Source organism: Hippoglossus hippoglossus, chromosome 3 (genome assembly GCF_009819705.1).
Source record: "Hippoglossus hippoglossus isolate fHipHip1 chromosome 3, fHipHip1.pri, whole genome shotgun sequence".
Lineage (NCBI taxonomy): Eukaryota > Metazoa > Chordata > Actinopteri > Pleuronectiformes > Pleuronectidae > Hippoglossus > Hippoglossus hippoglossus.
Genome location: NC_047153.1, coordinates 26,511,472 through 26,532,828, shown reverse-complemented (window position 1 = coordinate 26,532,828; position 21,357 = coordinate 26,511,472). Strand labels below are relative to the sequence as shown.

The 21,357-nt window shown below is 42.3% G+C and overlaps 1 protein-coding gene across 3 annotated transcripts in view; it reads left to right on the top strand.

Annotated features, from left to right (window-relative positions):
* Nucleotides 1-846: 846 nt before the first annotated feature.
* adamts18 (ADAM metallopeptidase with thrombospondin type 1 motif, 18) overlaps nucleotides 847-21,357 on the top strand; it is a 58,940-nt gene continuing 38,429 nt past the window's right edge. Inside the window, exons 1-8 of one of the 3 annotated variants that reach the window (XM_034570751.1) lie at nucleotides 847-1,520; nucleotides 1,776-1,857; nucleotides 3,203-3,516; nucleotides 16,847-17,114; nucleotides 18,344-18,558; nucleotides 19,133-19,216; nucleotides 19,310-19,469; nucleotides 21,252-21,357. In XM_034570751.1, the coding sequence (XP_034426642.1) occupies nucleotides 1,419-1,520; nucleotides 1,776-1,857; nucleotides 3,203-3,516; nucleotides 16,847-17,114; nucleotides 18,344-18,558; nucleotides 19,133-19,216; nucleotides 19,310-19,469; nucleotides 21,252-21,357 (1,331 nt within the window). In that variant the 5' untranslated portion in view covers nucleotides 847-1,418. Of the gene's footprint in view, nucleotides 1,521-1,775; nucleotides 1,858-3,202; nucleotides 3,517-12,385; nucleotides 12,391-16,846; nucleotides 17,119-18,343; nucleotides 18,559-19,132; nucleotides 19,217-19,309; nucleotides 19,470-21,251 lie in introns of those variants that run through there. The other 2 variants (XM_034570760.1, XM_034570766.1) reach the window with 2 other exon arrangements.

The window sequence follows — 21,357 nt, the reverse complement described above, 5'->3', positions numbered from 1 at the left end:
TCTTCTCATCCCTAATCATCGTCCTTTACACTTCATACAGAATATGAGGGTGTGAAAAGAGTGTGTGATGAAATCATTAGGCTATGTGCACATGCGTTAGTGCTGTGGAATGTAAGCATCGCTGCTTTAGATTCCTGAGCTCCTGCTTCTGGTCTTCTGGGCCCAAACTCAGCATTTCTTGTTATGGCACCACCATCTGGTCAAGCAGTATATAGTGGGGGAAATTCTAAATACCTTTTTATTTAAAAGTTTTACTTCAAATCAAACTGAACATCTTTGTTGCATTTTTGAAGGAACCATCCAAACCATATTCCTAAGCAAACAGCGTTCATACTAAATTCTACAATACAAATAAAATGCTTTAAAAAACAAAAAGTATACCACATGCTTCTTTAGGTATACAATCTTAACCCAGACTTCTCTTGAAACTGTCAAATATAGTGGAGTGAAAAGTTTATTTTGCTGCTAAATTAAGCCACTAAAAATGGAAATTCTTGTGTAAAAATGCAATAACTGTGCTTTAAGTATATTTAACATCACTGCTCGACTTGTACAGAAGCAAAAGTGACAGAAAAATGTAAATATTTTGTGTAAGAGATAGATACTTTATTGATCCTAGAGGACATTCAGGGATCCAGGAGATTCAAACACACGTACAGGACAAGAGATGCATTTAAGAATTATGGAGCTAAAGTAAAAGTAAAATGCTGTTCGAATGGTTGGCAATAAACATCAGTGATATATATAAGAAAATACTAAACTTAAGAGAGTTGAACGTGCACATGTAAAATAATGTTAGAATTCTGTATTTGTATTATGCATTTTCTGTGCATATTTTATCCTATTACACTTTGAAGGCTAAAATATAGTAGTGAAGAGGCCACTTGCGTGATGTTTCCATTGTCTGTTCTTTATCCCGTCACTAAAAACTCCCAGAACCACTTTTGACACGAGTGAAGTCACAGGTTTGCTGACAGAACTTTTTAAGGTAGAAATGTACGAGCGGCACGTGAAGGCAGCATCGGTCCCGCTGCTGCCAAAAGGAGAATCTCTTTTATCTGCGCGTGGTGAATGATGCTGCGCGCTGATTGGCTGCGGGCCGCTGACTTGTGCTCCATCCCGCAAGCCGACCCTCACAGAGCCGGGGCCGGGTGCTCAGTCAGCTGCTCCCGGTCACCGACACCGCTACCTGCCGCTGCTCCGCACACACACACACACACACACACGCGCACACACACACTCATGAGTGCGCTCCGTGTCTGCGCGTACCACCGGCTGCTGCAACCTGCAGACTTCACCTGAACCAGCAGAGCAAGCAATGCGCGCACACTGCATCATGTGTTACGGCAGGTTGTTGGTACTGGTGCGCTCCTCCAGGAGGTAACGGGGGTGGAGGTGTCAGCGTGCATGCCATCATCATGGATTGCCTTTTTCTTCTGATGTGGACGTTACCCAGCCCGCTGGTCGGCTGCACCTCAGTCAAGCTCCTCTCCACCCTCCTGTCCTGGAATATCATCAAGGCATGTGGCATTTAATTCTACATGCACACACTGTTACATTCAACACATGCAACTCTAGAGCGTTGGTTTGTTTTAGCGCGTGATTTACAGCAAGCCGGTGCTTGTGGTGAAAAGCAAGACAGATGACTGTCATCCCAAATTAAACTCATGTTTCAACAGACGATCTCCTTTTATCACTTTTAATTTGGCCTCCACTTCTCCCAGTGCTTGCAACCTGTTGCTACCTGTCCACTTATATGTTGTTTCCTCTTCCAGACGCTGCACATTTACTGCTCACACACCTCCCACACCGTTACGGCCAGCTATTCTTCCAGCGACAGCCACGGATTAAATCATGGTGAGTGCTTGCCTTTTGACATGTGTGGATGTTTCTTCCAGCTGGCTCAGCTCCAGTGTTTGTAGAGAGAATGCGAACAACACCAGATACATGGCACTTGTTGGTTCACTTTAAAGGACCAGGGAGCGCAGACAGTCTTGAATATAGCAATTAGGAATATTACAGTGTCAAATGAGGTGACAGGTCTGAAGCTGATGTGTTAAAAATGTGATGGACCCTTGCAGAAGTTTTTTAAAACACGCCGACTCTGCTGCAGTGGCTATTGAGACAACACCGGTGAGTGCAGGGATTCCCTCTTGGCTGCTTTGTCCTGCAGAAACCAAGGAAACAAGCTGAAGTGATTTACATACTTTGATTTACTGAGGGAAATAGGGAGATGGACTTTTTTTCTCTGGTTGAGCAGAAAGTATCTCGCTTCTCTCGCCAGCACACCAGAGAATGGTTATTGTACAGGAAGTCATATCTTTTGCCAAATTAACACAGAAAAGAGATGCGAAAGAAAACTCAAACTCTCACTGCTCTCCTGTACTGAAACATTGCAGTAATTGTAGCATTTTATTCGACTTGAACACCATGACAACTGCATGAAATCGGGACATTCTAAATTTACAACCTCACGTTTTGAAGTGTTGACCCATATCTGACATGCATGGAAGTATGATGTTGGCGCAAAAGCTTCTGTTAAAATCCATCTGTGATCCATATGACTTGCTGCACTCTGGATTACAACTGAGCAGAAAATAGACAAAGGTTGTGTTCCCTACTGAAAGTTCTTTAAGTAGCCTTTAAAGATGATGTATCCATCAGATTTTCTTCATCCATCCAAAATATCAACAGAAATGTTCATGCAGCAAATGTTAGGAAAGAGTTTTTTTCATTTTAAAAGATAAATCAGTAAATCAGTGCCAATATTTTTTGTAATAATATAAGAGTACAAAGCAATCACTGGAGTGTTTAGAATATAGGCTCCAACTAACTTTGTTATTTTCATACTGTGTAGGGTTCAGTGGCATCTAGTGGTGAGGTTGCAGATTGCAACCAACTCATTCTAAGTTGAAGAAAAAACACAACGAATCTTAGTTTCAGTTGATTGTACACGAACGAAAACACATTTCGTTATACTATAAATCAATTATACCAATATATCCCCCTAGAATCTTCACACTGGACCTTTAATATGGTGTGACTGTTACTCTCCACTTGCGATCTGTCCAGGGTGAACCCTTCCACTCGCTCGATGTTAGTTTGGATTGGTTTTAACTAACAATTAATTGATCATCTCATATCAAGTATTTGTTCTTGGCATTTTTTTATGTGATGTCCTTTCCATCCCTCTGCCTTTCAGACTACGTGTTTGTAACCCCTGTGGAGGTGGACTCTGAAGGGGGATACCTGACGCATGATGTGACCAGGCAGGGGCATCGCAGCAAGAGGTCCCTCTCCTCTTCTCTGCATTACCGGCTCTCTGCCTTTGGGCACAATATGCAACTGGACCTGTATCCGTCCTCTGTGGTCGGCCCGGGCTTCACCGTGCAGACGCTCGGCCCAAACGGCATCGCCACGGTGATGGGGGATGAAGGCTTTCACAACTGCCTGTATCAGGGATTTATTCGGAACCTGTCAGCCTCCTCGGCAGCCATATCAACGTGCACTGGACTGGTGAGTGTCTGCCAGTAACTTTGTGGATTTTCTTTGTTTGAAAATCTCGACAGTCATTGTATAATTGACTGTACCTGATTTGATGGTTTCTAGATTGTTTGGAAAAGTGTTCCATCCCTAAGGTTGTTGAAACATCAGATCATTTTACCTCAAAACCACTTAGGACTCATTTAGTCTTAACGTTAGATATGTTCACATATACGAAGGGAGCCGTCGGTCCATACAATTGATACTGACCAAACAGAGCACTACCACAGGAACGTCAGGGGACGGTGTAGCCAATACTTGGAGAAGAGAGTAGAGAAGAGGGTTATGCAAGTTGGTCTGAAATTTTAAACTGTCGTGTATAAAGCTGCAGACGACTGTAGACGTGAGACACATAGAGGCATGTATGTGAGCAGTGACGGTTACATCTTTTGCAATGGACATATCTATTTTTGTGCGTAATGACCCATAACAGGAATGCTGTGTTTTCAGTTCCTAAAAAGTTTATAGAATATTTTTGAAATAAAATATACTCAACACTCGACTCCTGCCTCAAGCTCCATGTCTTAATTCCCCAAAATCTTATGATCCATATGTTTTGATGAAACATGGTATGCCCAATTCACACCTAAATCCTGGGTAACATGACACCATTACCCATGAGAGTAAGCATCGGTTTCTAGTGCTGTGTCCTGCACTTCTCTGAACATTGAGAGGAGTGAAAAAGGAGAATATAATTATGAAAGGAGGAGGAGGAGGAGAGAAATGCTTCAGTACAACTGCTCATTGACACACTCAACTTATCGATCAGAAAGGACAATCACAGGAAGAGTTGATTTACTGTGTACTTCCTTTACAGTCAACCTCATGATGTAATATAATATAATATGTTGGAAATTACATTAGTTTCACTTTGGTTTCGGAAGCACCATGGTTAACGGACTAGCTGGCTCACAAGACCATCTTTCACAACAGCACTAATTAAACAACAGTCTACTAGTGCAGGACTGGTTGTGTTGCCTTGTGGAAACATGCATTCATCACATTTTCCATGTCAATGCCTTTGTTTACACATCTATGCTAATTTTGCTCACTGTTATTTCCGTTTTTCCTCAGGCACCACACCCACTGTTGCACTGTAAGAATGAATATTCAAAGGAGTAGCTCAACATTTGAGAAGTAGGCTTATTTCTCTTATAACGAGTGATAAAGAAACATTATCCTCAACCTCTATGTGATTTGGTACAGAGCTGGTGTTAGGACAGGTTTAGCCTATTGCCCGAGTAGCACGTTACTTCATGATTTCCCTTACATAGCATTCCCTTCAAAAAACCCAAGCAGGAAAATTCGTAACATTTTTTTTTTACCGTTATCCTGAAGTGGGTTGCATCGTCAAGCTCTGATCTCAGAGATCTGCTTTCAGCCTGGAGCATTAAGTGTTTCCCAGGAACAAAACTAAAGTTCCAATCCAATATTTCCGCAGACTGCGACAATGGCCAGTGCTGTAAATATTTTCCTCAAGAAAACATTTAATCTTTCCAGGGAGACAGAAGACATCTGTGGATGCCTTGATACTGATATGGATTATAAAACCTGCTGCTGGAACAAGTAACAAAATATATTTAGACTTCTCCCCTAAGGTGTGCGTATAGGAAATGCTATGTAATGTAACACTAGCTTAGCTCAAAGGCAGGAAGCTGGGCCAATACGATGGCTTTTTTTGTTGTTGCTAAAAAAGCTTTAAATAAGGTTACCAGAACCTCTAAAGCAGACAAATGTACACATATATATGTGTTATCATGTAAAATGGCAGTTAAAAAGTTACAATTAAGCTGCTTTCAGCTGCTTTCAGCACAATTAAGACATTTTCCTGAAATTTTCTAGTGGGGCTGTATGTGAGAACTCAAATGTCCAAGTCAGTTGCTCCAGACAGTTTCCGGATCTTTTCCCGCCAGCTCCTAAATAAAATGTTCGGAAAACGTCAGCGTGAGTCCATGTGAAAATACAGTGGGAAAGTGCAGGAAAATTTAAATGAGGTTTCTTTTAAAGAAATTCGATCGGAGAGCTTTTGGCGATAAGAGCAAACAGGAAAAACGAATACACTCCACAGCAGAATTGATGTCATATCCTGCCTTCTGCATGCTCTACCCAGACTTGGCCCTATTATGTGAGTGCAATCTCCTCCGACATTATTACGTGAAAAGCAAGAGTTCATGTCTGAAAAAGGGCTTCAGCGTTTGGCTTACAGTTTGGCAGTAAAAATTTGTCCATGCTAACCTTAGCTGGATATATTGAGCAGGTTATTTACTGTTTGTAAAAAATAGCACCAACATGTTACTTGTCTTACTTTTTCTAGTAGCACAGAGTCAGGTCAGCTACTGTTTAACTCTGCCTTCAGTCTTTGCTCACCAAGCTACTGACTCTGTTAGCTTGATTAACTTCTTAATTCATGCTGACTTGACTTTACTCCTGAGCACATCACAGGATTCATGATGCTCACATCAGACCCATGTCATGCTGTGTTTGGGCTTTAAGTACGGTTGATATGTGTGAACTCTTCACATTCAACATACAGATATGTTTCCTTTAAGGACAAAGACTGTAATTACAAGATCATCTGTTTTCATGTGCGCTTTATGAGGTGCCGGGTCCCATTCCTCGACGCATCCCACACCAGCCTGGACCAGATGGACACACTGCACTCCATAAAAGCCATACCTCCATTCATCATCCAGTCTTCATACCTCCTCTTACCTCCTCCTTCCCTGCTTGCCCTGCTCTTTTGTCCTCTGTTTGCCCTGCTTCTTCGTCTCCTCTTGTTCTCAGCAATTAACGCCAGGGTGAAGTTTGAGCTGCCTGGCTGGCACTGCTAATCTTCACATTGTCCCTTTCATTAGGCTAGCTCCTACCCACAATAAAACACCACTGACCCGTTCTCTTAAAAGCGCTGCGAGGACACAATGTGATTGGGTCATGATTGCATTTGAATGGGCCTCGATGAACGCTTTGATCTATTTTTTACTCCTCTCCTCTTGAGCTTTTGCTTAGTTTGTTTTCCTTCTTCCTCTCCCAAGTGGGACTCCAGGGCCATTGCTGGTTGGATGTTCACTCAGCCAGTTCAAATGGACTCATGTCTTTTATATGTCTGGCAGATGAGCAACAGAAATGAAAGGTGAATGAAAAAAGTGCATCAAAAGTGAATTCTCTGACTTTCCCTCCTCTGCCTGTCTCTTTCTCTTAGTGCATCTCACTGTGTGTGTTGTTAGACTGCTGCAAGGCTTACAACAACGAAAGCAGTTAACCCCTGCTTTGCATCTGGCCCTCTGCCCAGAATATTTGAATTAAGTACAAACGAGAAAGGAGCCATTCAAGACTGCTCGATGCAGTGATGAGCTCGAGGAAGAGATTAAGGTGGGATTATAAACAATGCTGAAGAGGAAGAAGTCAGGACAAAAACACAAGGAAATCCAGGAAAACAAGAGAGAAAAGCAAAGAGGGTGAAATAATGAGCGAGAAGTGAGCGAGGCTGGGCTGGAAGAGCTTAGAAAAACTGCTGCTCAAGATTAATGTGAATTCATTGTCTTGGGTGGAAGCTCCCAGGGAGGCTGGATGGTCTCTTTATGGAGAGTTGAAGAGATGGATTCAGTTTATGTCAAAGAGCTTTGGAGGAGAAATGGGGTGAGGTCAAAAAAGAAAGATTGCTCTCTCGTTCCTCACGTCATTGTCTCCTTTCAACAGAGACAAGGGAAGAAGAGACAAGGGAAAAGCGAGTGTCTGAAATAGGGTTTTTGGACTTGACCCTGCTTGTTAATAGCGCTGAGGTGTCAGCACCAGCTTCTGGGCCAAACCGACACCAGCCTGTTTTAAACATTCACCCTGGCCCGGGCCAAGCAGATGGATGTGGGATTCAGCAGTTTAAATGAAGACAAGGCCAAGATGGTATTAAGAGCGGGGCCGGATGGATAGATGGCAATGAGGGATTTTCCACAGGAAATCCTCATTAATTGAACATGGTGTTATTTGCGGGCTTTTAATTACTCTCTCCGTGTCCTTGCACAGCACTGCAATTCATGCTTTTGAGTGAAATGAAGTTGTCTGCTTTGCTTTTGCATGAGAGATGAAAGGATGTCGTTTCAGATGTAATGCTCTCTGATTTGTAAAAGGAGGGGAGGGCAGGGGAGCAGAGGAGGGGGCTGGTGCTCTTTACTTTCTTCTTTTGAGGGTTTCTCATCTGAGGTCGCTTCGCTGGTTGACCCCAATCCTCTCTGGCGTATGGGGGGTGGGTGCATGGGAAGGTGGTTGGAGGGGGGTTCAACCTGGACCCTTGCAGGCTCTTACCACTGCATATAGAGCAAGTTCAGAGCTGCTCTCCACTCTCGTGAATGCTGAGGAGAGGGGTGATTTACTGCTCCCCTCTGTCCCCCCAGCCCCTTCCCAGGATAGGATTCTTCCCCAGGGGTGATGAGGGCAGATTTGAGTCCTGCGCTGCCACTGTACTGGTCCCTTTGAGAAAAAAAGTTACACCACCATAAGATTAATAATTTTCTTTGCTGCTCCTCATTGAATAAAAACAAAGAAGTTCTATAAATGAGCAAACAATCAAATATATTATACATAACTTTGTCCAAAATGTTGTCAACAATGTTCAAACATAGAAAAATCCTCATTTGGGTAACGGAAGTTTTAAGTTTGGTCGCCTTTTAATAATATCTTTTTTACCTGTCTCTGCTATGTCTATACGTCTGACGACGTATAGCGAAGGAAAAACCCTCTGCTAGCCAGTTAGCATGTTAGCCAGTTGGTAATTTTTTCCTTCCACTGTTTTTATTGTCACTCATAGTGGATCACTATTATTCATTGCCGTTTGCTGCGTAACTTGAGTAAAACTTAAATACGTTACCTCATCTGTGAATGTGATTTGCACCTGAGTCACATCATGTGGATTTTCATCAGCAATGGTGGGGGCGACCACAACTCCCATGATCCCACACTGTTTCACATCGCCACCATACTGGGTGTTTTGTCACTGTTTTAGTTGAGAGACCCCTAGCAACCAAAGTTACATATATTATGTTTAATATTTAAATTGTGGAAATATCATTGGGTTCCAACTGTTTATTTGATTATTTTGTCTATGTAATGATAATCATTTGGACAACAAAATGTCAGAACAGAAGAAGAAATACATAAAACACATTATATAAAACAAAAAAACAAGTATAAAAAGACAAAAGAAGTAAGGGCGGAACTAGCAGGTAATACCTCTTAATCAATTTTAAAATAAATCAAATAAATCTATCAGTTAACTAACAAATACATCTGTTAATAGTGTCAACCCCAAAAAACTCTATATAATTCTATATATTTTAGAATGTGGGGAGTGGCTTATGATGCAATGCCTTTTGAGGAATCTAGAGAGCACCAAATATTCTTGCTTTTATGTTCCTGCAGAACTCAGCGTCTAAAGTTTGGATTATTAATTTGTTGTTTGTTACCTTGGATTTATGGATGATGTTAGTGTTGGTATATATCATATAGTTGATGACTTGGCAATCCTCATCACGACTTCTTTACTTAAACATTTGAGAGGTGTGTGCACCCCGCGTCAGGCTGGCTGTTTCAGGTTGTGGCAGAGCTGACCATGACCTCTGCTTTGACCTTTCGCAGGCCAGGTCAGAGACAGGTTGGGCTCTGTGGAAACTGAGCACTCAGGTTCAGAGTAACCAATAGGTGCAAGTCAAAGGATCAGTTTTCCTCTACTGTAGCACTGTCCTTATGTTGCTTCACTGTGAGCTGTGTCATTTAATGACTTTTCAGTGTGTGGCGTCCAGTTGTGAGAGCCGAGGAGATAAGGTTTTTATATAAATTGAACTGAAAAGGAGCCAATGTCCTCCGTCAGAGCTGTGCGTGTCAGTGTCCGACAATTCCTGTAACTTTCCGAAACCAACAATCCAACTTTCACTGCACTCGGTTTGAACTTTTGTAGTTCTCCCTCTCCCTTTGTTGCACAACCAAGTGCCTTTCTGAAAACTACACCATTATCTCTGAATCACATCTCAACCTTCTCTATGACGGCAGGCTTTTCAGATCAGATCATTGTGATTTTGGACTTAGTTGGATAAAATGTTGTACAAATCACTTGTTTGCTACTATAACTTAATTTGATGCATTTAAATCCACAGCTCCTTTATAATGAATTAGCCGATTGTCCTTCATCTAGTGACTAAATGTGATGGAACAGGATCCTCATGATAGAGCTGAGCAGTATCTTTGGCTGTTTCTGCAGACAAAAAGACAGAGAGACAAAAAAGAAAAAGAGAAATCAACGTACAGTTTTTTCTTTAGCTTCTACAGATTTCTTACAGACTTTCCATTTAGATTTAGAAATTTTTGCACACCAACCACCAGTGCCTGTTTCATTTTTCTTCCCTACACTTTGTTTAGATTTCTGTAGTAACATATCTTAAATCCTTATTAGTTTCTAATAATGCAAACTAAAACCATGGTTTAGTTTTGGATAAGCCCAAGACAAAACTTGGATGTGTGGTGCTAGTATCACAGTTTATAGCCTAAATGTGTGTTTGCACATCCACGTGTGAGAGGACGAACACTAAAGAAAGTGTCAATACACACCTCCTTTATTCTCTCCCCCCAGCTCCCTTCATCTTGTCAGGCATCTCAGATCAAACCTGCCGTTTGATGGCTGTCGTTGACACGGTGCCGCATGTTGTGGCAGGCCCCAGTGACTGTCGTACGACAGGAGCTCAACCTACGACCTCTGTCTGTCTCCAGCAGGCACAAGGTTACATGTGGCGTGAAGAAAGCCTTTTCTCTTTTCCCGGACCCTTGTTATTGATGCTGGGCGTACTGGAGCCTCTGGAGGGCTTTATGGTTGAAGGACACATCTCAATGTGATTGTAATACAGGAGAGGTTGAGCCCCATTACTTGTTTACAAAATGGGACATCCTCTAGCAAAATTCTTTCTGGCATCAAAGAATCGAAGTCCGTTGTTTTTTTTAACTTTTTGAAAGTTTAAAATGTATTTCAGGAATAATAAAGTCAGTTCTAGTCAAAAACTGCTGTATAGGATGTTTCAATATTTAACATATGCAGATGCGATCCCATTAAACTCCTCATGGAGCTGAGACAGTATATTATTACTCATCCGTCGGGCTGGGAAGGGAGACAGCACATGATGTGTGAATGTTTGCCAGTGTGCTCCAAATCCCTTAGGTTTTTGCAGAGTAAAAAATGACACTTGAATGATCGATTCCCAAGCACCACTCAGGCTATTTGTACCTGTCCGTTTTCTGTAAAGGCCAACAAATTGGAACGTCTTCCCACTACAATGTGCCTCTCTGGCTTGGCCATAATTCAGCGACTGGGCTGGGCCACAGAGGAGCTCAGAGCTTGGCGCTACAAGAGGAGAGTGGCCCAGAGCAGTTCCCTGGTGGTCTAGACACTGACAGTGATGTAGTGCCCACCGTTAGATGCCAGCAGGAGAGGGGGGTCAGGTTCTCAGCATGGGTGTGAGATGTTGTGTGTGTGTGACAGAGAAAGGAAGAGAAAAAACAGAAAGTACATGTGTGTCTGTGTGTGTGTGTGTGTTTGCGCGCGTCCTTTATGGTCTGTGCAAGGTCTTTCTCACACAAGACTAATGGATGGTGTTCAATTCTTCAAGTGGATGCTGCAACTTCTACAAACTGAGCCCATACATCAAATGTGCCCTACTATTGTCACCAGCACATTACATTCACTGATGCTGTGGTGAAACAGTCCAGGCTCACCAGTAAACTTGGCACGGATGATAAAGAGTAATAAGCGGTTTGGTAGTTTTAGATTGTTTTGAGTTTGTATGTATGTTTCAACATTTCAGGCCCCATAGTAAGGGACACAAGATCTCAACTCCAGGTTCTGGGAAGGTACAATCTGGGATTAATGGTTTTATCTGGTTTGGACCTGCTTTTTTTTAAGAGTGTCAGACTGTTGTCAAGGTGCGGATGTTTTTTCTCGTGGTAGAGTGTAGAATTAGTTTTAGAGCTTTTCACTTTTACTGGATGCTCTACCTTTAGCTCTTTAGTAAATAAGTCAGCACCTGGGCCATCTGCTAAGGGTATATCTAATTATTGTTTCAGCGGGACAAATAATTTTGTCATTGTACTTAAAGGGAGGATTGGGAAAAGTAAATCGCATGTATGGTCTTTCAGGAAAAAAGGTCTCAAAAGGCAAGTTGTACAAACAGTAGAACTTATTAAGAGCAGCTATCTTTGGATGTATGAGAGCGTCATCAAAGTGAGTCAATAACATATCTGGAAATATTTTCTGATCTAAAATGTATCTGTTTGATATGTATTAGACCTTCTATGGTTGAAGATTTGCCCTGAGCCACACTGAGCTGGAATGGTGCGGTTCAGCAATGACTACAGACACTAACCGAATTAGGAGCCTGGTGAATGTGGACAAATTGTATAATTGGTCAAGAGGTTTGTAGCTATCGCTTAGTCATACCAAAGCACATGGGTTACCACATGTTTACCCACTCAGCACCAACTGCAAACATGGGTTTCAGCTTTGGTGAGATGTACGTTTGAACCGATGCCTTCACTCGTCATGGAGGGTACATGTTTCTATCTTGTGTTAACACAGTCCGTTTTTTAGTCCTGTAATTCATGAATTGATCTTGAAATTTATGGAAAGTAAAATCAGACACTTAATTATTCCATACCTGCTGGTGTACCAGTCCGATGATGAGCTACTCTAAAAATAGACCATTCCTTTTTTTTGAAACATGGAACTTTTTGCTTCCTTACAACTCACAGTTCATTCATCTCCCCTGTGTGATAGGATGTGACTTCCCTTCTCTATCATCTCCACCTTTCCAGCCCCAGGTGTTATTACCGACCTGGTCGACCTTTGCTGGGAAAAAGTCGTGGTCACACACATCTCCAGCTCATTTATATGCATTTTTTCTTGCACAGATTTAAAGTTGATTTAATTGCACTAATTTGCATCAGAACAGCAGTGCATTTTTAAGTCAATAAAAGTGTTACAGCTGTGCTATAACCCAGTTAGAGTGCAGTTAACAACACTTGGAAGGAGGACATTTCCATGTGTATGAACTGGTGTGGGAGTTGTCCTCCTGTTTCCTGCTGTGTCTACACTGGTTAACGAGTGGGACCGTGCCCAGAGGCTCCAAATGACAAAAGACTCATCCAGTGCCATCAGTTTCTCTCTTTGTGTGCGTGCCCACCTCTGCTGTGTTCCCCAGACACATTCAGACGGTGTCAGTAGGTTGTTCAAAGACAATTAGCGTGGCCAAACAAGGACTACAAAACCCTGGGCTATTGACACATTGTGATCCTAATCAGTCCTACATGAGGAGGGTTATCTAGACATGCCATCGGCAATGGAGTGATTTGTAAATGGCTTTGCTGCAGTTCACCAATCCAGCCGTCTCTCTCTGAATGCTGCCGTGCTGTGATATACAGTCATTAGACGTTAAAGGGGGAGAAATCCAACGAATGTCATGCCCTGTCATTGCTGTTTGGCTCCTGTCTTCTTTTAATCCGAGATCCCAAATTACCATCTCTTCTCTACCCGGTTCTTACCTCGTTTTAAAGACACATCATTTCTCTTGAGCAAACTGTAATTACTCAGATTATGATTCTGTTGAATAAGTTTGATGCTTGAAGGGCCCGCTCTGCTCCTGAATGACTTTTTCCCCCCCAACACCACACACTGTGTTCACATGAGTTTCTGCTGAGCTGGAGTGCAGATGTGCTTTAGAGCGCAGTAATCACCGGCTTGGGGCTTCTCACCACTTGGCCCTCGTCTTTAACAGCATGTAAGCACTTACTCATTTGCCTTATAATATCATGGTGGGAAACCTTAAAAGGAGCTGCAGTTTATACAGAGACAAGCTAAAGATGCCGTCTCCCTTGACACGAATCAGTATGCTGCCAAAGAGACAGAACTTTTTGTCTATTGACTTTATACAAGGAAAAAGGAAAAATCACGAGTTTTATTCTCATGTTGAAAATACCACAACTGCTGGACTGGAGGTGACCTGGTTCAGCCTGTTGTCTGTCTTTGGGGATTGTGAGGGAGAGTCAGAGAAATGTGAGAGTCTTGCGTGTAAATGTAGGTGGAAAGTAAAGTGGTGTTTAGCAGAGAGCGTTCATCCCTTTAATCTAGTCAAGTCTTACAAGTGTTAATGTACAGACGTAACTATAGGTCTGCTGTATCATCACTAACTTGCCCCCTGTAGTCTGCAGACGCCCTGAAGAACCCTGTGAAACTCTATACGGCTCATCTATCTTTAATGCCTTAAATGTATAGCCTGGTTCCTGAGCGTCTTCACCAAAAGGAGAAAAAATTGGTCGACACGAGGAATAATGTTGTAAATCAATAATCTGCAAGATGCTATATATTTTTAAAATGTATGACAAAAAATCTAAATCTTTGGGGGAAACTAGTAGATTCTGAAACTAGTAGATTCTGACATCTTTAACTTGACCTTTCTCCATTGACTAATTGTCAAGTAGAAACACATTTTTGGAAAACTATTGAACTACTCATTTTACAATTGTTTCTCGAGGCTGAGTATTACATCCCATTGAGAATAAATTGACTTTTATGTGTAAAGTAGTTGGATTGAGCCTGGAACTAATGAAGTAATAAAATGCAGCATAAGTAAAGGATTATGTTGACCCCCCATTCAGACAATTATTTTAATTACAAGCAGAGAGCAGTTCTTATTTTAGGTATACATAAAAGTGAATGGTGATCACTGAGGTTCAGCCTTGCAACGAAAGACTACTGCCACTGGAACCTGGAAGCAGGGGCGGATCCAGGGGGGCACTTGCCCGAGAAGGAATCTGACAGGCCCACTAGTTTTCTCTACACACACACACACGTACGCACACACACACCATCATTGCCAGCCCTGCAGATGGAATTAATTTCATGTCATTTTCATCAGTCACCTCCATCTGCTAACTGCTGGATAACAAAGTGGAGAGCTGGCAGATGATAGAGGGACAGAGAGAGAGAAAGAAGTTAATGTAATGAAGTAACTTCAGACTGTTGGGCCTTCAGTTTTAGTTTTATTGTTAGATTTTTTTTGTGCTGGGGGTTACATAATTCCACATTTCTCCAATGGCAAATAAATTTTAGCATAATCTCATTTTTAAAAAGCCGTTTTCATGATAGATTAATGAGGCCAGTGTGATGGTTTCAAGGTGTTAGTTAGGGGAGGAAATTTATGAAATTATCTCCGAGTGTTGCGAGGTGAATACACGGATCACTCGACTGAAGGAGCAGTCACAAAGAAAAGATTAAAAGGATTTCATCTTTAAAGGAGGAATATTTGATGAGGTGTGTGTTTTTACAGGTCAGGGCTGTTGTAAGTGGCAGACAGAGAGACAGATGAAAAGATGAGTAAACGAGAGACGACAGCAGTGTGTGCTGACGGGAGACACCTCCTTTGACCTCCTCCAGCTCTGTTTTGAATTCCAATCTATTTTTGCGAAGCTGCAGTCACTTTTTTTGCCAAGGACCTTCTCTCTCCTTTTTATTTGATATATTTCATTCATGGCCTGGGGGGAAATTTTTCTTTCCACCCTGTGCGCACAGGTTAAAGCCTTTCTGAGCGATGATGCTGTAGCAGGTAGCCGGGAAGTGTCTTGCTTAAGGTTGTTTTGGCAGGTTTCGATGTGCTGGAGTTCAAAACATTGACGCTGCAGAACAGAACTCCCAACCGCTGGACCATGTGGATGTTACATGTAGTCAAAATAATGAAGTCTGACGGTTAACTTCCTGCAAAACGTCCAACTGCGCCACGGAGCACTGATTGAAGGAGGATATGATTTATGGACAGATGAAAGATGTGCTGGCAGCTGGATGGTTGTAGAGATAGATGGATGGATGGATGGATGGATGGATGGATGGACGGATGGATGGATGGATGGATGGATGGGGCTGATGATGGCAGCTTGCCATGTATCCAGGCACTGTTTTGACAACAAGAGCCTCGCCATGGCTTCCCTTTTGTCCTGCCTCTGTTTATTTTGCCACCTGCTAGTCTGGGGGGAATGGGGTCAGTGCAACAGGAGCAGGGCCTTGTCCCTCTTGCGCTCTCTCACACACACACATGCAGGCACACATGCACACATGCATGGACACACACACTAAAGGCAGAGGTCACTGGGTCACAGGGTGTATGTTTTTGATCAAATCTTTGTGTGTGTGTGTGTGTGATTGCACAGCTATTTTGTGTACATTCAGTGGCTTGTGGAGTGAATTAGGTAGAACTCCCTGGTCAGACGGAATGTTTAAGGTTCAGTAACTCAGTCCCTCAGTTCAGAGGGCAGCTAAGGCCACTCCATTAAAACATAGCAGCAACTCCATAACAGAGCCAACGCACTGAGGTGACCTGTGACCTTGACATTATAGTGGTAAGCTGGCCAAGCTGATTCTCTACGTAATGTGTCTGGGCACAAAAACCAAAAAAACGTAGGCTCAATATCCACAAATGTAGCCTTCCTCTGCAGAAGTCAAAATAGATTAGATCAGTATGATTACTGTAGTGAGGCCATGTTCTGTATGCGTGTCCATATGTTTATATCGTTTTCCAGTAAGACGAAACATTAGTTCACTGTGTCAACCCAGTAAATAGGATTAGAAAGGGTTAGGGAATAGAATAAAGAAGTGGATTAAAGGTTTCAAAATTGAATGAAATATTGAAAAAAGAACATTTACTCATAAACTTTATTTAGAGAAACTGGACCATAAGCTGGGCAGATTTGTGTTTATATGAATATGTCAACAACAAACACCACAGTATTTTGCAGCTTTGAGTACATTTTGTTTTGAAGTAAAGCCCCTAAACTGGACTGAACTCATTCTGGTTGTGCTCATGATTTAGCTTTTTGCTATAATCAGCTAAAAACATAACTTGGCTCTCCATAAAAACTGCAATTTTACGCTTTTCTGTCTTCCAGCTAAATAAGACATCTCCTCCTCTCAACAGCTGTATGCACTGTGCACATCTGCCTAATATTAGGATGGAGTGGAGGTTCTGAGTTTAGGTGGGGCTCATGTGGGTGGAACTGGGGGTGAAGTGTGTGTTAGCCCTGTGGTTATAGAGCAGAAGGGATTGCTGTCTTAACCAGAGGCTGCTTCAGCTCTGTCAAGGCCAAGTAGTGGAGACTGTGCTGTTTAAAGATTTACTAAATATACTAAATATTTAACAGTAAGTGAAGCATGAAATATTTATTTGGAAGGTTTCTGTGAGAAACCTGTACTTTTTACTCATTGTCCATTCTCTGTGTGTGTGTTTTTCAGTCAGGTTTGATCCGTGTGTCTCAGGAGGAGTATTTGATCGCCCCGTTACCACAACATCTGGCCACCCAGCACAACTACAGCGCCCCCAGTGGTCACCACCCACATGTCGTCTACAAACGCTCAGCGGAATACGAGGTCCACAGAAGTTCATCCACACCTGACAATCTGTACCTTCACCATCATGAACATCACGAGCAGCAGTACCATCACCATGACTACCAGCATGGGAAGCTGCAGAGGCAACACTTCTGCGGACGCCGCAAGCAATGTATGTAAGGGAACCTTATATTCCTTATATATTCCTCATGCTCTCTTGTTCACCTTCTGATAATTGTGTATTAATGTTGAGGAAGTGAAGTAGCTGTGATAATGAGATGTGAGTTTATTGCAAGCATCCTTCATACAGACTTAACATGTCACTGAGGTGACTGTGATGTGTGATATAAATCAGGCCGACTGCTGTTTCTAGCCTTTACATGAATTTGCTATTTAATCTTGTGCTTCATGATTTATTCGGGGTTATAGGGAAATTACACGTCTCTCCTCTGAAGTGCACACCATTAATCAACATTTTTGCACAGTGTTCTATGCATCACTGGCTTGCATAAGAAAACAGTACATGTGGTTAAACTGCTGATTTGAATACATCAATTTGTCAGTATTAAGTTCAACAATGCAAATACATTATTCAGTCATTGGTTTAATAATAATTTACATTTCGGGGTGAATGAAAAATGGGATAATACATTGTTAGTTAACAGTTTTCCAGTGACAGAAAAAAGTAACACCAACATAGTTCTATTTATTTTGGTTTGTTTTTTTGCCAGTGTTGTTGAACAGATTCCTGAGGTGGTGGGTACATCTATTAGAAGTATAGAAATACTTAAATATATTTAAAATGTTGACTTGGACGTGGACTCCAACACCGTTGACTGGAGACTTGACACAGATACAAGGTTTAGTTACTCTACTACACTGTAAATTAGCATTTTACTACTACTACTACTACATGTATTATGGCACTGACTTAACTCCAATACAAACTTATATGACAAAGCATACCATTATTATAATATTATCATCACATCAGAACACAATGCTGTTTTATATATTTTCAGAGTTGTTCACCCTAAACCATTTCCCTCTTTTAAACTGTACATATCAATCCTGAAGAATACATTGTGTTTTATTTGTCTCTGCATTTGAGTGCACAAATGTATCTGAGGCCTTTGTAAAAGGGCGCCATCAGCTGCTCAACCCTCTGCCATGGTTGCAGTCTTATCTTTCCTTCTAGTGGTGAGAGCTAGGAAGCAGCGTGGGGAGTGAATTTCCTGTCTTGTCAACAGCCGAGCCTTTACTCTTATCACCCGGCACGAGCCAGGAAAAGTTCATTCATTTGACCCTCACTGCTGAGCTGTCTCTCTCTCCCTTTGTCTTTGTGCTTTATACTCTCTTTTTCTCTCCTCCCTTCCGTCCATCCCTTTTTGCCCATCATAGACGCTCCCAAGCCTCCCGCTGAGGACAGTTTCATCATGCCTGACGAGTTTGCGACACCCGAGGTGGAACAGCCAGGAAGGGCAAAACGATCGCCTATAAACTCCAACAGGGTGGGTGGCCTGAATGTGGAGACCCTGGTGGTGGCAGACAGGAAGATGCTGGAGAAGCACGGCCGGGACAACGTCACCACCTACGTCCTCACCGTCATGAACATGGTGAGGGTGGGAGAGGAGAGGGGAGGAGGTGGAAACGAGAAGGTGGCGTGTAAAACACCTGATGCAAGGGGGGGCCTTTTCTCTGTTTATCCCAGAGCTTGGTCTCATTATTCATGTAGCATCTACCAATTTGGTGGACTGCTATCTGTTAAGTGACAGATACATGATTGACATACATTGTCCAGCTAGCACAAACCAGAGTGTGCTAGGATAGCATGTTGACTATTTTTCCAGGCAGAAATTCAAAAGGCCTCTTTTTCAGCTCTTCTAGAAAATTAGCGAAGAAATTAGAAAGCCATTGATATTGAATGAATTTTCTTAAAATGAGGCGATATAGTGTGTTCATAGTGTTACAAACGAAAAGAAAAATAAACATTAAAACCTACCCTTACTATGTAGTAAGGCCAACAGCTTATGGTGGCGTTCACAACAACAGGAAAATGTCTGGAACCTTCAGGAGAGGTCTGGGTAGAACACACAGGAGGCAGCACATGACAAATTAATTCTGCTGTGAAAATGTGTGGTTTTCAAATTGGCACCATATTAACAAAGACTGTTTCCTATGCTTCTGCAGGTTTCTAGCCTTTTCAAAGATGGCACCATTGGGAGCGACATCAACATTGTGGTAGTCAGCTTGTTACTGCTGGAACAAGAACCAGTGAGTAGATTTTTTTGCACTGGACACTGGTGATTGTTTAATTCACTCGGTCACTAATCCTCTTTATCTTTGTTTCCCTCCCTTCATTTCCAGCTGGGCCTGACCATAAATCACCATGCTGACCAGTCCCTCAACAGCTTCTGTCAGTGGCAGTCAGGTCTGGTGGGGAAAGGCGGTAAGCGGCATGATCATGCTGTTCTCCTCACCGGACTGGACATCTGTTCCTGGAAGAACGAGCCCTGTGACACCCTGGGTAAGACCGTGATCAGCGTCGTCTGATGAGGGTGCTGTCTGCAACTAAAAACATATATAAAGTTATACATTTTTGATCATGTAGACTGATGCAGAGTTGATACTGTTGTAGCCACTACAGCTGGTAGAGATGGATATTTGACAGGTGCAAGCAGAAGGGATGAGTATCCCAGCCACAAATGCCTGGAAGTGACTCAAATGTAGATGCAGGCAGGAAACATGGAGGGGGGGTATGACCTGCAACAGAGGTCCCAAGCTAGAAATCTCCTTGATCAGTTGTCACTCTGGGGGAAAAGACCTCATTAAAAAGTATCCTGCCATGGTTGTCTGTCCAAGCAGCGGGAGGAACAACAAATGTAAAACACACCTGGGTCTGGATGAAAAGAAGATGTCAAATCTGCAACAAAAGCTGCTTCCAGACATGCACTGAAGTCCTGAGATTTTCCGATGGGACTGTATATGAGAACGTAAATGTCCGAGTCAGTTTCTCCAGACATTTTCTGGAACTTTTCCATGCTGGCCCGCTATTATATTGTTACAAACATGTCCGAGTGAGCCCATTTGAGAATACACCAGAAATAATACAAATATCTCAGGAGGAACAACAAGTGCCATACACGTAGAGGATGCCGATTAAGATGTCCGCTTGGAAAACAACATTTGAGAGTTTTTGATGACAAGGCCTGACAATGATGTTGATGTGCAATAAACAAAAACATTTGATTTCTGCAGCGGAATATATAGATTATGACCTGCCTCCTTCGTGCTCCATCCAGGTGCCACCCCTCACCTGAATGTTGCAGACATTGTCCTGTTGTTATGAATGCATCTGCCCTGCTTTGTTCTCCATATGTGCAACGCAAACTCCGGAAAATGTCCGGAGTTGATGTCTGAAAACGGCTGAAGTGACAGATTTTAAGCAAGAACCATGGTCCACCATGTCTGAAGTGACCGGTGTACTTGTGCATTTACTTGTTCATCCTATACATTAATGTCAAAGTAGTGCTTTCACACAACTAAATGCTAGTGATCTTTGCAGCACACAATTTCAATAGCTGCTGTGGGTACAAAAAGATCAAACATTACTTTTAAGGACAGAGATTTATCATCTTTATGTAACTTATCTACTATAAGGCCACTGACAAAGACAACACAAAACTGTGGAGAAACAGAGGTCAAGAGGAATTGGCTTTGAGAGTAACAACAGTAATGTTATGCCAGTGTTGTTTAAATTGAACATCTGGTTCCTCTAAGTCACAGGCACATTCATTAACCACATAATGACGTTCCTACTGTACTGTTCTCAGTTTTGGGTCCATCAGGAGAAACCTGCTGCAAGAAAATAGTTAAAAAACACACAGAAGCCAGAATTGAATATTTTCATCAGCTTGTCAGTTACAGTAACATCACTTCTGTTTCTCCGGGCGTTATCAGGTCCACCATCAGCAGTAGTCGTCTAAGCCTGATCATCTATCAAAGTCTTTTAATCAGTCTTAAAAGAAATAAGGGTAATAGCCCAGACTTGTGAGGTAGCACATTGCAGCTGGTGTGAAATTCCCCTCCATGCATGTGAGTACGTGAATGCGTTTGTGACAGACATCTGTCGCATGCCAAGTCTTCAGGTTTCAGCAGAAAGAATGTGTTCTGTTACAGCAAAGAAAAGCAGACAAGAGGATTTTCTGTTACAGATTTTCAGGTCTGGTTTTGTTAACCTTTCCATTTCATGCAGTCAGTGTGTCGTTAATAAAATACATAATAACCAAGTATTCCTTTGTCTGTGCAGGGTTTGCGCCCATCAGCGGCATGTGCAGTAAGTACAGGAGTTGCACCATCAATGAGGACACAGGACTGGGCTTGGCTTTCACCATCGCTCACGAGTCTGGACACAA